At 40.8% G+C, this 14927-nt stretch overlaps 2 protein-coding genes across 3 annotated transcripts in view; one reads left to right on the top strand and one right to left on the bottom strand.

Annotated features, from left to right (window-relative positions):
• The window catches only part of syne2b (spectrin repeat containing, nuclear envelope 2b), a 167208-nt gene extending 157086 nt beyond the window's left edge, over positions 1-10122 (top strand). The window contains exons 118-126 of the mRNA XM_066679143.1: positions 590-711; positions 2422-2548; positions 2769-2959; positions 3964-4164; positions 4360-4488; positions 4636-4827; positions 5446-5517; positions 6358-6398; positions 8436-10122. Coding sequence (XP_066535240.1) covers positions 590-711; positions 2422-2548; positions 2769-2959; positions 3964-4164; positions 4360-4488; positions 4636-4827; positions 5446-5517; positions 6358-6398; positions 8436-8640 — 1280 coding nt within the window. The 3' untranslated portion in view covers positions 8641-10122. The remainder of the gene's footprint in view (positions 1-589; positions 712-2421; positions 2549-2768; positions 2960-3963; positions 4165-4359; positions 4489-4635; positions 4828-5445; positions 5518-6357; positions 6399-8435) is intronic.
• A 3537-nt stretch (positions 10123-13659) lies between these two features.
• The window catches only part of esr2b (estrogen receptor 2b), a 29790-nt gene continuing 28522 nt past the window's right edge, over positions 13660-14927 (bottom strand). For both annotated transcript variants that reach the window (XM_066679577.1, XM_066679578.1), the window contains exon 9: positions 13660-14897. In XM_066679577.1, the coding sequence (XP_066535674.1) occupies positions 14648-14897 (250 nt within the window). In that variant the 3' untranslated portion in view covers positions 13660-14647. The remainder of the gene's footprint in view (positions 14898-14927) is intronic.

Below are 14927 nucleotides of genomic sequence, written 5' to 3'. Positions count from 1 at the left end.
CTCTCTCTCTCTCACACACACACACACAAAAACACACACTCTCACATTGTTGTGTGTTTGTTTTTCTTTTTTGCTTGAATGATTTAGAATAAACTCACGTGAATATCATGCACTTCCCACGTTGTACACCATAAACAAGACAGAAATTGTGTTCTGTGGCTAGCTCCGTATTTAAGGTAGCATGCTAGCTCTGTTAAAAACATCATCTGTTGCAGTGTATATTGTGTATTGGCAAGTTTATGTGTGTCTTCTGTGCATAATTAAAATGTTTAAGATCCTTAAACCCATACCATCACTGCCTGTGACGCCTGCTATAGTTGGTATAGGGTGGTTGGGTTGTTGGGTTGTTTTACTGCATTCAGAAAATTGCATGCGTTCCTTTGTATAAATGAAAATAGTTTATGTCGAGAAGGATGTAAACATCGCTATCTGTTGTAGTATGTGCACAACTGATGGCATGGATTTGACCCAATGACTGTACCTCATATATATTATATATATTTGAAACTGCAACATGTAAGAAGTGGTTAATAAGGTCATGTTGACGATGTGATTATAATAATTGTGTTTTCTCTCTGGTTCTCAACAGGGAGGTCAAGGACCGAACCCCCCAGCTGGCATTCCCCAACCCCAGCAGACAGAAGACACATCATCCACGGTCTGACATCATCTCCTATACACAGCAGCACTTCATATCATCCTCAGGGATATGTAAGTGCATGTTTATGAATATCCTGTAATTTAATTACATTGTTTTACACAAAAATGACTAATATATTCATTTAAATTTCATGTACAGGAGCATTTTAAAGTCTGGAATCACTTTAACCATTTAAACATCTAATATATATACACCATATTTACATGTATTTTTACTGGGTCTTTAGTGTTCCTTAAAAATACAGGTGCATCTCAAAAATTAGAATATCATCACATTTTATTTCAGGAATTCAATTCAAAAAGTGAAACTCATATAGATTCATTACAATCTATTGATTGTATCTATTGATTGATAGTGATCTATTTCCAGTGTTTTTTCTTTGATGTTGATGATTATGGCTTACAGACAATAAAACCCCAAACCCATTTATTATCTCAGAAAATTATTAAACCAATTTTTATAATTAATAGCCTATGGCACTGCTGAGGTGTTTTGGAAGCCTAGGTTACTTTGAAAGTGGCCTTCAGCTTGTCTTCTTTGATGGGTCTGGTGTCTCTCCTTTCCCTCTTGACAATACCCGAGAGATTCTCTATGGGGTTTAGGTCTGGAGAGTTTGCAGGCCAATTAAGCACAGTGACACTGTGGTTATGAAACAATGTGTGGAACAGTTTCCATGTCCTGCTGGATAATGAGATCCACATCTCCATAAAACTCGTCAGCAGAGGGGAGCATGAAGTGCTCTAAAATGTCCTGGTGGATGGCTGAGATGACTTTGGGCGTGATACAACACAGTGCACCAACACTAGCAGAGGACATGGCTCCCTATGCCATCACTGATTGTGGAAGCTTCACACTAGACTCAAGCAGCTTGGACTGTGTGGCTCTCCACTCTTCCTCCAGACTCTGGGACCTTGATTTACAAATGAAATGCAAAATTTACTTTAATTTAAAAACAAGACTTTGGACACTGAGCAACAGTGCACTCCTTTTTCACCCAGGGTAGACATGTGTGGCTTTACACAAAGAACGCGACAGCTGTGGCCCATGTCCTGGAGACGTCTGTGTGTGGTGGCTCTTGAAGCACTGACTCCAGCAGCAGTCCACTCCTTGTGAATCTCCCCCACATTTTTGAATGCTCTTTTCTTTTCAATGCTGTGGTTTCCCTGTTGCTTGTTCTCCTTTTACTTCCACACTATTTCCTTCCACTCAAATTTCCATTAATGTGCGTGGATACAGCAGGAGGGTGTCAATGACTGCCTTCTGGACCTCTGTAAAGTCAGCAGTGTTCCCCATGATTGAGTAGTCTACTGAACCAGACTAAGGGACCATTTTAAAGGCTTAGAATGCCTTTGCAGGTGTTTTGTGTTGATTATTTTCTGGGTTTCCGATGGCTGTAAGCCATAATCATCGACATTAAAAGGAATAAACGCTTGATGTAGATCACGCTGTTTGTAATGAATCTATATAATACACAAGTTTCACTTTTTGAATTGAATTGCTGAAATAAATACATTTTTTGATGATATTCTAATTTACTGGGATGCACCAAATAAATATACAAATAAAATGTGTTTAAAATGATACGTCACTTTGGTTATCATCAGTTTACACACGTATTTAAATTAATAATATTATTGTTCTGAGTGAGCACAATGAGCACAGTTAGCCTTGCCCTCTGAATGGTAATGACGGCCTTCCCTTTTCCCTCATCACAAGCATTAAGTTTCTGTTTGTGTGTGTGTGTGTGTGTGTGTGTTTAGGCGAAGCTAATGTCTGAGTGCGCTGAGAGCATAGATAGCGTGAAGCGGGTTAAACTGATCCTGAGTGATGAAGAGCTGCTTGAAGACCAGGGTCTAACCACATTGTCCTCCACAGACAAACAAACAGGTAGGACTCCATCCCTCACACATACAGCTGTGCACAAAAGTTTCCCTTGGCTGTGCCCTATTCATATGACATGGTTTTTAAAATGGATGAAGTGAAAACAAGTGAACACATCCTCCACAGGGGATTTGTAGTGCAGAGTTTCTGTTCATTTGCCGAGTTGAACAAATTCAAAATAAGTTATGCACATCTGAACTGATCTGACCTCTGACCCTTGCTGCAGGTGTGATAGAGCGCTGGGAGCTGCTGCAGGCTCGAGACGTCAGTGACCTCCAGCAACAGCACAAGCTGTCATCTGATCTCAGCGAGGTCACATCCTGGTTGGATGGTGTTCTCTCTGAACTGGAGATGCTGCAGAGAGAAGAGGCATCCAGCAGCATCAGAGACATGGAGAACAACATCCAGAAACTCAAGGTGAATACAGTAAAATACTATAAATTATACAATACAATTGCAGTGGCTTAACAAGTAGTGTCACAGCTCCAGGGTCCCGGGGTTGTGGGTTTGGGCCCTGCTCTGGGTGACTGTCTGTGAGGAGTGTGGTGTGTTCTCCCTGCGTCTGCATGGGTTTCCTCCGGGTGACTGTCTGTGAGGAGTGTGGTGTGTTCTCCCTGCGTCTGCGTGGGTTTCCTCCGGGTGACTGTCTGTGAGGACTGTGGTGTGTTCTCCCTGTGTCTGCATGGGTTTCCTCCGGGTGACTGTCTGTGAGGAGTGTGGTGTGTTCTCACTGTGTCTGCATGGGTTTCCTCCGGGTAACTGTCTGTGAGGAGTGTGGTGTGTTCTCCCTGTGTCTGCATTGGTTTCCTCTGGGTGACTGTCTGTGAGGAGTGTGGTGTGTTCTCACTGTGTCTGCATGGGTTTCCTCCGGGTAACTGTCTGTGAGGACTGTGGTGTGTTCTCCCTGTGTCTGCATGGGTTTCCTCCGGGTGACTGTCTGTGAGGAGTGTGGTGTGTTCTCCCTGTGTCTGCATTGGTTTCCTCCAAGGGTGTGTTCCCTCCTTGCGCTCAGTAATTCCGGGTAGGCTCTGGACTCACTGCGACCCTGAACTGGATAAGCTGTTTCAGACAATGAATAAATGAATGAATAATATATTATATAATATCATATATCACTGTTCAACAAAGTCAATGTATGAAGGTTTTATTCTATTTTTAAAAGAAATATGTGAGAGAAAGAAAGAGTTTTTATATGTTTTAAACTTTCTTTTATCTTGAATTTATAATTTAGTATATTCACCTATTATTAATAACTATCATCATATCTTTTAAATTACTTCTCATTAATGCTGAATGCGTAACTCATATGCGATACTCTATGTCCAATTATCCTATTAAATCCATCCAATTATCCATTTGTTTAACATAACTACTCAAGTAGATATCTGCAGGTGTTGACGTTTGCTATGTCTCTTGTCCAGGAAATGCAGAGAACATTCAGCATCTACAAAGCTCTGATGATTGGAGTGAACCTGATTGGGCAGGACCTGCTGCGAGGGAGTGGGGTAGAGCTTGAGGAACTAAGGGCAGGGCTTCAGGCATCCAATCACAAGTGGACACATGCCTGCGCTGCTCTGGACGGCTGGGAACACCAGCTGCATCAAGCACTCCTGCAGTGTCAGGTAGTAAATAAACAATATGAATATATTTATATATTCTAACACCCATGAGGCTAAGCTCAGTGCTCAGTGTAAAGCTTGGGCTAGATGTTATTAATGAGGTGTTGTCCAATGTTAGATGAACGGGTCCACAAACTTTTGTCCATAGTATAGTTTGAAGCCTTTCTGACTCCTGTCTTCTCACATCTGACCTTTCAGGAGTTCCATGAAACCCTACACTCTCTGCTGCTGTGGTTGGCTCGAGCTGAGAGCCAGCGCTACATGGTCAACATCCATGACCGCAATGTGGATGTCAACATACTGCAGGAGCATAGAGACACACTCAAGGTAGAAACACGTGTATTTACTGTAGGGCTTTAAAGGAGCGGGCAGTCACTTTCTACAGTTGTGTGTTCGCGCCAGAAAAGATTGAGGTTACAAGAGAAAATATGACCTGTGTTTTTTTTACGTGTGTGTGTGTGCGTGTGTGTGTAGGTTCTGCAGGAGGAGTTACGTGGTCGTGAGATAGAGGTTTTGTCTCTGCAGGAAATCTCTGCCCACATCCTGCAGCTGGACCAAGGGGAGGACAGTCTGGAGGCGAAAGAGAAGGTGCATGTCATCAGCAATAAACTCCGCCTCCTCCTGAGACAGGTGGCCCATGACCTGAGCATGCTGCAGGATAGACTGGTAAGTGTCTCTCTCTCTCTCTCTCTCACACACACACACATTCTCGCTCTTTCTCTCTCTCACACACACACACACACACATTCTCTCTTACACACACACATTCTCGCTCGCTCACTCTCTCTCTCTCTCACACACACACACACACACATTCTCTCTCTCACACATACAAACACACACATTCTCTCTCTCTCTCACACACACACACACACACATTCTCTCTCTCTTTCTCTCACACATTCACACACACACACACACAAACACACACATATTCACACACACTCACATACACACACACACACACACACATTCACACACACTCACACACACACATATTCACACACAAACACACATTCACACACACTCACATACACACACACACACACACACATTCACACACACTCACACACACTCACACATTCACACACACTCACACACACACACACCCACTCTAAATATTTTAATGTGGACGGTGTGCAATATGGTCCCCCCACTGTGTTATAATAAGAACCACAAACTCAAAAAACCCATTCCTTACTTCACAGTTGTGTCAGGTGATGTTCAAATGTTATAAAGTGGGACCACTAGCACTTTATCATTCAGACTGTTGCTCTGTTCCAGGACTTTGAAGGGTCCTCAGTAGACGCTGTGGACTGGAGGAGCACCGCTGGTCTTCCAGCTCTGTTTGACAAGGTACAACTCAGCTTTGTCCCTCTCTCTTTCTCTCTCTCACACACACACACACTCACACACAAACACACACACTCACAAACACTCACACATACACACACACTCACACACAAACACACACACTCACAAACACTCACACATACACACACACTCACACAAACATTAATATCTGATCACGGAGTCTGGATCATCATCATCATCCAAACCAAATGTTTACACTTCACCTATTCAACTCTAACTACTGCATCCAGAAACTGATCTTTATCTGAGGATATCAGCACTCTCTGTGTGTGTGTGTGTTTGTGTGTATGTTCGTGTGTGTGTGTTTGTGTGTATGTTCGTGTGTGTATGTTCGTGTGTGTGTGTTTGTGTGTATGTTTGTGTGTGTGTGTGTGTGTTTGTGGGTGTGTGTGTGTGTGTGTTTGTGTATGTGGGTTTGTGTGTGTTTGTGGGTGTGTGTGTGTGTGTGGTGTGTGTGTGTGTGTGTGGTGTGTGTTTGTGGGTGTGTGTGTGTGGGTGTTTGTGTGTGTGTGTGTGTGTGGTGTGTGTTTTTATGTGTGTGTGTGCGTGTGTGTAAACTAGTGCTGTTATTAGTTTAAAAAATTAATTGCATTTAATCGCACTGTCCTTTCTTAAGAAGGAAGCTTTTAATATCACAGCAATAATGTTAAAATGTTTCCTTGTATTTCTGTGAGGGAGATAAGCGTGCAGTGATATGCATGATATCGCTCATTCCTACTATGTACAATTTTACAATGGTGAACATGCTCTGACGTGATTGGATGACTACTCATCTACATTTCTGAAACCTGCTGATTTGTCTCCCTCCTCTCTTTTATCTAGGACTCAAGGGCTGTTGAACCGAGACCTCTTGAACGTGCTAAGTATGTACTCAAACGTTTGTCTGCCTGTGTGTGTTTGTGTTAAAAGAGAGTGACTGAGGGATACACAGATAACTGGAACACAATGTCCCGTAGTGTGTTAACACACTCACTGAGAACTAGGTCTGACTCAATGTGATAAAATTAAACGAAGACATTTCTAGGAATCTGGCAACTGCTTGAACTCTCAGCCACAGATAACACAGCCTTTCCCAGATCCACTGTCCACTTCATCAGAACACATTGCCCTGCAGATTTACAGTGAGGGCTCTACACTTACTGGGGTGTGTAACCATTCACTCACAATACAGTGATTATGAAAAACATTCAAATGAAGGAAGGGTGATAGCTGTAATCACGCTGTTTTACACCTTACTAACAACACGAGCTGAGAAACAGGTGTAACACCTGCTGGGGTCTGATTCCCAGCTCAGGCAGGAACACCTTGCTAATACCAATGGGTCATTTGGTCTATATCTGTATTGTGATCAAAATTGTAAGTCGCTGTGGATGAGGTCGTGGGTTTCCTCCGGGTGACTGTCTGTGAGGAGTGTGGTGTGTTCTCACTGTGTCTGCGTGGGTTTCCTCCGGGTGACTGTCTGTGAGGAGTGTGGTGTGTTCTCCCTGTGTCTGCGGGGGTTTCCTCCGGGTGACTGTCTGTGAGGAGTGTGGTGTGTTCTCCCTGTGTCTGCGTGGGTTTCCTCTGGGTGACTGTCTGTGAGGAGTGTGGTGTGTTCTCCCTGTGTCTGCGTGGGTTTCCTCCGGGTGACTGTCTGTGAGGAGTGTGGTGTGTTCTCCCTGTGTCTGCGAGGGTTTCCTCCGGGTGACTGTCTGTGAGGAGTGTGGTGTGTTCTCCCTGTGTCTGCGTGGGTTTCCTCCGGGTGACTGTCTGTGAGGAGTGTGGTGTGTTCTCCCTGTGTCTGCGTGGGTTTCCTCCGGGTGAGTGTCTGTGAGGAGTGTGGTGTGTTCTCCCTGTGTCTGCGTGGGTTTCCTGCGGGTGAGTGTCTGTAAGGAGTGTGGTGTGTTCTCCCTGTGTCTGCGTGGGTTTCCTCCGGGTGAGTGTCTGTGAGGAGTGTCGTGTGTTCTCTCTGTGTCAATTGGGGGTTTTCTCCGGGTGCTCCAGTTTCCTCCCACAGTCCAAAAACACACGTTGGTAGGTGGATTGGTGACTCAAAATTGTCCGTAGGTGTGAGTGAATGTGTGTGTGTTGCCCTGTGAAGGACTGGCGCCCCCTCCAGGGTGTGTTCCCGCCTTGCGCCCAATGATTCCAGGTAGGCTCTGGACCCACTGTGATCCCTCAATTGGATAAGCGGTTACAGATAATGAATGAATGGATAGATTTTCAAACAAAGCAGATACTATTGGTATTTAGTTTTACATACATGGACCACACTAAAACTGATCTTCAGACAGTGGGGAAGAGGAGGCTTTATAGAGCAGGGAATGTGTAGGAAAAGCATTGTCCTTTGCCCAAACGTATTTTATAACTTCAGTTATTGTCCACAGGACACATCTAGAGCAAACATGTATTGCTCAAACTTGCTCTTTTATGGCCTGTGAGCTGTAAAAGTGATTATCATAAAAGTCTCATGGAGAAATGCCATCAGAGATCTAGATGGAGAGAGAGTAGCATTGCAGAGGTGCAGTTCTTGTCTTCAAGACATGAGATTCCTGTGTACACTGTATGGACCAAAGTATTACCTACACATTACATCTATGGTTGTGAGATTGTATGACATTCCATTCTAAATCCATGAATGTCTTTCGTAATATTATGTGGTCTGCCATTTCTTGGCTGAGTTGCTGTGGTTCCTAAACACTGGAACAATGGAATTCCTAATATGGGCATGCCACTTACAGTGACCACCACTTCAGGGGTGTATTTAGCCGAACAGTCGGGTCTTGATCAGGGTTTAGTCTTGAATTTCTTGCTGTGAAACTTAAGATGAAAAGTCTTTTGACCATTTTTCCAATCTGCTGAATGCCTTTGACTGTCCATGGGCTCTTTCTAAATACAGTGCCCTTTTTCTTTGTGTCCAGGCCGGAGAAGGTTTCCCCCAGCAGGCCGTTCCTGTACCGTGTTTTAAGAGCAGCGTTCCCCCTTCATCTGCTGTTTCTGCTGCTGCTGGTGCTCACCTGCCTGGTTCCTCTGTCAGAGGACGACTACAGCTGCACACTGTCCAATAACTTTGCCCGCTCCTTCTACCCCATGCTTCGCTACACCAACGGACCTCCACCTACATGAGAACCACAACCCCACTCTTTAATGCTACGGAACGGTTTTGTCAATCAGGAGAAAATAGGTGGAATGTATAAAATACCCCCCCAAAAAGGGGTGTACCATCTTCTACTATATCACTCCAGCCATGGCATTTCTACTAGTTATTTTTAAATGTTATTTGACATTTTATTTTGGCAGAGTATTGATTCTCAGAAGGCAGTCTCAGTATTGTGATCTCAGACTGTCAGTCAATTTTCGATACAAGAGAAGAATGGATGAAGAACATTTTGCTCTGAATTCATAGTCAAATCTAGTATAAGGTGATGATTCGCCAAACCAGCAAACCCCTGGAACACACCACTGTTTATAACGGTTTTTAAAGAAGTTACACTTACACTGAAGCTGGATTGACCTACTTTTGTACATATCGACTACTTTGATTTGTTGTTTAATCTAGAAACTCTTTTACTGTGTGCAATTATAATATTTATTTTTATCGGTAGCAGATTCAACTGCCATAGGCCTGGTCAGAACCATGAAAAGAAAGAAAGAGAAGAGGACGAGAGCAGATATGATATACTTACCTCTCATGTCATTCATTTAAGTGCTATCCTCTCGTTTAAAGCTAACGTTTGATGGGCGTCATCTTAATGCTTGCGTAAGAGAGTTTAAATCTTGTAAAACTACTCACTGGTGCATGTGTAGGTTATTAATTTAAATTATAATTGAGAAAAATGGTAGGTTGATTGTGCTGATGTTTTTTCCTTTGCTGGTGACAGTTATTAGACCTCATGAACCTGGCTTATATCTCACTCACTCACACATGTTTAGCAAGTTAAAGATTTGCCACAAGGGGGCGATACGTAGCTTTAGATTTATTCATAAAATTGGTGCTTCGCATCCATGACACAGTCCTCTGCTTTCTCAGTTGCATTAATGTTCTTGGTATTTTGTGATTTTTTTTTTTTATTATTATTTATTTAAATTTTTTGGACTGATGTTAGCGACGGACACCTTGTCTCCCACTGACCTCATAGTGAGGTCACAGTAATCTGCATGAATGTATTGAGGTATATATATTTATGCCAAAAAGAGAATGTATGCAATACTTGCAGAGTAGGACTGTGCATTTCACACGAGTTCGCTCCTTAAAATAAGGAACATTCATAACGAAAAATTCGATCACCTAATGTTGATCATCTCCTCAGCTAACAAGTGCTAGCATTAGCTTCGCTTTACCTGTTAACTATGCTACTTTTTGTGCAGAAACATCAGACTGCTAAAATGATCAGCCAGTAAAATGCCAGCCGCCGTCCCAGCGAAATGACTTCTGAAGTTGAATTAATGTTGGCACTATCTTAAGAGATTATATATATATTTATTTATTTATTTTTAACACAGCCTCCTGTTAATGGTCACTAAAAGAAGTGCACTGCCAACTAGAGCCATAGTACAGATGTTGAGCATTAAGAATAAGAGTGTTTAAAGGTTGGTTTTATTTTTAAATATTTATGGAATAATGTATAGTTCAAATCCAATTTATATGTAAAAATAAATAAAACTGTTTGCCAAGAAACTTGGATAAGAGTGTTTTTTGGTTTGTTTGTAAATTATTATTTATTTTCCATTTTCAACAGACAGTTATTTAAAATCTTGAGGGGTTGCTCACGGGCAGAAATCCAAATGAAAAGACACTGAATCTGTTCTTTCTTAAACACTGCTTTCCTGAACTGTGTTTACTGAGTTTAGCGGCGTTATGTACATTGCATTATGGACATTCCTTGTTATTCTTAAGCGGAATGGAGACAGAATTCACATTAATACAAATCACAAGAAACTTTACAAACATTATTCACTCCAAAATGCAAAATGCAAAGTCCACCATTCAAAGGTTTGGAATAGAGATGTCAGTATCATGTTAGAAACCAAAATGGATTAGATGTTTTATTCTGTATTTTAGGAATTATTTTTATGTGTACTTTTTTTTTTATCAAATTTTCTTCCTTTGTGTGTTCTGTTAGGACCCGTGGATAGGACACAGCAGCGATGCGTAAGGTTTTAAACACCACAAGGTAGCGGTCTAACAAAGTAGACAGTGCTTAAAAACTCTAGTAGCACTGGTGTGTCTGATCCACTCCTACATACTGCCCCACACAAATACTACCTGCTCTATGGTGGTTCTGACCATTAAAGAACATAGTACAATGGGGCAAGCAAAGTATGTAGAGTAACGAGTGAACTTTAGTATGTAATTGTAAACCTACAAAGGGCTCCCCAGTAAACATTTAGCCGTTGATTCAACGTTGAAATAACGTAATGAAATAATCTAATCAACGTTCTCTTAAGGTTGAAAATGAAAGTTGAAAAGACGTCCAAACACAGACATTGAAAAGACGACTATTAGACGTATTTTGGACATCCATTGACGTTATAAATTGGTCCCGAAATAAAGTACTTGTATAAAACGCGTTTTGGCCGTCCACTGACGTTATCGATTGGTCACCACTAAACTAACTTATTAAGATGGATTTTGGACGTCCATTGACGTTTAAAATATGTCCTTGACGGACAGACTACTTTTAGACCTATTTTGAACGTCCAGGGACGTTCCTTGTTTACTGGGTCCTGTGTGGTTGGTGAAGCTGGTAAAAATGGATGATGACTGGTTTATGTTTTAGCCGTTTTTAAACCTACAATTTTGTTCTCATTTTGGTCACATCTAACATTTCATGAAATGCATTTCTAAGCTAAATTTGTTTAAAACTGTTGAAAATATTGATTCCAAACTTTTGAATGGCAGAATGTATACAGGGGTCCAGGATTAAAAAAATAGTAGAAGTAGAAAAAAACACATTTCTGTTTTTGACTGAAAATTCCACTGGCTCTTTTTACACTTAGTTAGTAGCAACAAAACACACACGTTGAACTATGCGAGTGTCGTAACCATGCTCTGCCCACAACTGCATTCATTCATACCAACTTTCACCATGTTGAAACACAATACAGAATTATGGCTAAAATTATGGCCAACCATTTTTATTTTAGCTCGTGATCTGGGCGTGTTAAGATGCAAACCTTGAATTCTCTCTAACACTACCTTCATCCACAATCAACAGATTTATCACAATTATCGAATCCATCCATAATCCTCAGATCCATCCACTTGGTGAAGAAGCCAAGGCATGACCCACATTACAACAGGTTCTTCCATACGTTGCTGCAATTACACATTTCCACCTGAGATGTCTCCAAATCCCCAAAGGTTACATAGTGCACCTTTAATTAACACACACTTGGATCTGGACAAAACCTTGTAGTTCCTTCAAGTTTGATGGAATTTTGTCAACATTCTGTAGAGCTACTGTAAGTAACTGACAGTAGGAAAAAGAGGAACTAACAGGAGAGTCAGTAAAACCTTTTCAAAGTCAGTGCACCAGAGTAAGTTCTACCCACGTGCACAAGTTTTTTTTTTTGTTTTTTTTTTCTTTTTTAACAAAGGAAATGTACAAAATACAAAACCTGTTAAAAGTGTACACATCTTTATCAGTTTTATCTCACTGTGTATTCTAACCGGGCCAAACAGCATATTTATAGTCAACAATGCATTTTCATCTTGAACATTTTCATTTGGTTTTAAGACGTAGAGATTCTTGGCATTTCCTTTTTATAATTATTTTTTTTATTTGGCAGAATTTTACCAACAAAATTGATCCCTTTTTAAGTTGAGACTCTGTTTAAAACTGAATAAAAATCAAACATCGCAAAAGGTAAGTAGCACCCAGCGGCCTCTTCCAGAACAGGAGAAGAAGAAATTCATGGCTAGTGCAGTTTTCCTTTGAGATGTAGTTGGCTTCACAGCTATGGAGCACTTGAGGCATACGGTACAATCAAAAGTCTGGACACGCTGAGTTGCCGTGTTAGAAATAAAAAATCTATTTCTAAGACGAATATCAGTATTTAAATATACACCTGTGTAAAAGGCCCTACCAAGTCTAAATGTCGTTTACACTTAGTTCGATTTCTTTTAATGTTTTGTTTCGTTATTTTGACGTACGATGTTTCAACTGCAAAAACTAAAACAAAATGGGGAGAATGGACAATAGTTCTGTCTAAACCTGTAAAATGTGATTCCTTAATATGGGGTTTCAATAAAGCAGTGGCAAATAAATAAATAATATAATACATGTCACTTTTTCACTAGTGTAATAATTCCACTGTAAAATTGAGTTGTAACTATTTTGTAAGAAGTCAAAGTTTGGAAGCAAAAGACATATGTGTTTGTCAAAGTGGAGGGGTCTCAAAAATATTGGGAGCGCTGCAGAAAAGACTGCTTCAGAGTCATAAACACATAAACACTCCTCCCCGTGTTGTGCCACACTGGAAAGAGTTAAAAATCAGTTCGGTGCAATCTGAAATTCCATCTGAATTCCTGACTTCTGGGTACCACTTTAGAATTAGACTACACATGCAAAAGGTTTATAAATGGTTTACAATCTGGTTATTAATTAGATTGTAAGTGCATTAAAATTCATTAATAATCATGTATAACATATTAATAAAAAGTGCAATACTGCCCTGACGTTTGCCAAATAGTGAACCCACGTCCGTCTACACTGTTAAACCTCAGATCTCTGAACACTGACCTCACTCCGTCAGTCGACGTTAACGCTGTCAGCTCCAGCACATATTTGTTAATAAGTTTAACCCTTTAACCACCAAGTTTAATTAGTTAACCTCAGATAGAATGTCTTTGTAGACTCTGATGATAATGTGCTGCTCTGTAACGTGTAAAATGACTAAATTTACATTCTAAAGATATTCTTTACCTCGATATCTTCGGTAAGATCTGACACTTCCACTATTAGATGAAAGAGGTCAGTTTCCCTTTTTATCTTTGTTAATATTTAAGGTGTTTACAATCTAAGGTGATACTATTAATAAACTGAAATTTAAACCATATATAAACCTTTATAGTGGTAGTGAATTTTGTATACTCTGCTTAATATAAAGTCTTTAAAAGTCCAAAAATTCTTTATATTCTTTGTAATCTGAGTATTTGAATGTGTGAATTTAAAATTCTGCACAATGTGAATTCTTGAAACCTACGAAATTCTTGATTTTTTGCATAACATCAGTTTCTTGGATTTATTACAATTTTACACACAAAAAAAATCTGGAAATCTCAGAGTTGCAGATCTATGCAGGTCCTCAGGTCAAGTAGAATACGTCACCCAAACGTCTGCAATACCAAAAAGTCCAGTGGTGCACTGCCCAAAAATTTACATTTGAAGCAATAACAGATTCAATCTATATAATATTTCTTATAATGAGATGATGAGTAAGAATATTCCACCAGTTTCTAGACAGTTTTACTTGTTTTGAAGATCCCCTCCGGTGACAATCAAGTGTTTAACGTTGTTAGCATGTGCGGCGTTTATACGTTAAAGACGTATCGTCAGTGAAGTTTCAAATAGGTGAACGCACAGAGCCAATGTTTCTTCCGTCATAAACCTAAGAAGCAGAAGAAAGGTGGAGAGCTGAACGGAGATAAAGGCTGGTACTTCTTGAACATTCGTTGATTTGTCGATGCTTAACGAAGGCCAAAGTTTGGAGTTATATCTAAAAGACTGTTAAGACATTGGAGGAGTTCCGTCTTTGTAATAACGAATGTGTAACTACGAGGAACACAGAAGTTGGTAGGTGTGTAATCGACGGCTGGAGGGGAGATTTAAAATAGTTTACGACTTATTTCAAGCCTTATTTCTTGGAAGAAGTAAAGTTATCTTCGGTATTTCTCAAAAACATCATTTTATCCGCCAATAGACTAAGATTCACCGTCTTTACACAACTTTGAATGATATTAAAACATTCTTACAACAATCTCACAATGAAAAACATTAGATACATTGACTACAACGACATTTTTCCTCAGAGTCAATCGGGGAGTGAAGATGTTACAGTTATAAAATGTAGTGCAAAGCTGATTTACACTGTGTTCTATAGCTTCATCCGTGGGGGACGTGTGCTTTTGTCACTCGTGGTCAGACCGTTTCTCCAGGTTCTGTGCAAGCTGCTGGGCCACAGAACCCTGGACTTGGCCGGGTAAACTCGACTGTGTGTGCGATTGCGTGCACGTATCCTTTGGAGGGGAGTATTCAGGATCAGAGCAGAGGGCACCGGACATGTGGCTGGTGTTAGCGTCCAGCATCTCCAGCAGAAGATCGTACAACAAAACTACGTTCTTCCTCTTCATGTCAGACAGGTGCACTATGCCTTTGTTGCTGCAGATGAAAGGAGAGTGGTTTTCAGAC

This window comes from Hoplias malabaricus, chromosome 8 (assembly GCF_029633855.1).
Source record: "Hoplias malabaricus isolate fHopMal1 chromosome 8, fHopMal1.hap1, whole genome shotgun sequence".
NCBI lineage: Eukaryota > Metazoa > Chordata > Actinopteri > Characiformes > Erythrinidae > Hoplias > Hoplias malabaricus.
This window is presented reverse-complemented; position numbering and strand designations above follow the sequence as displayed.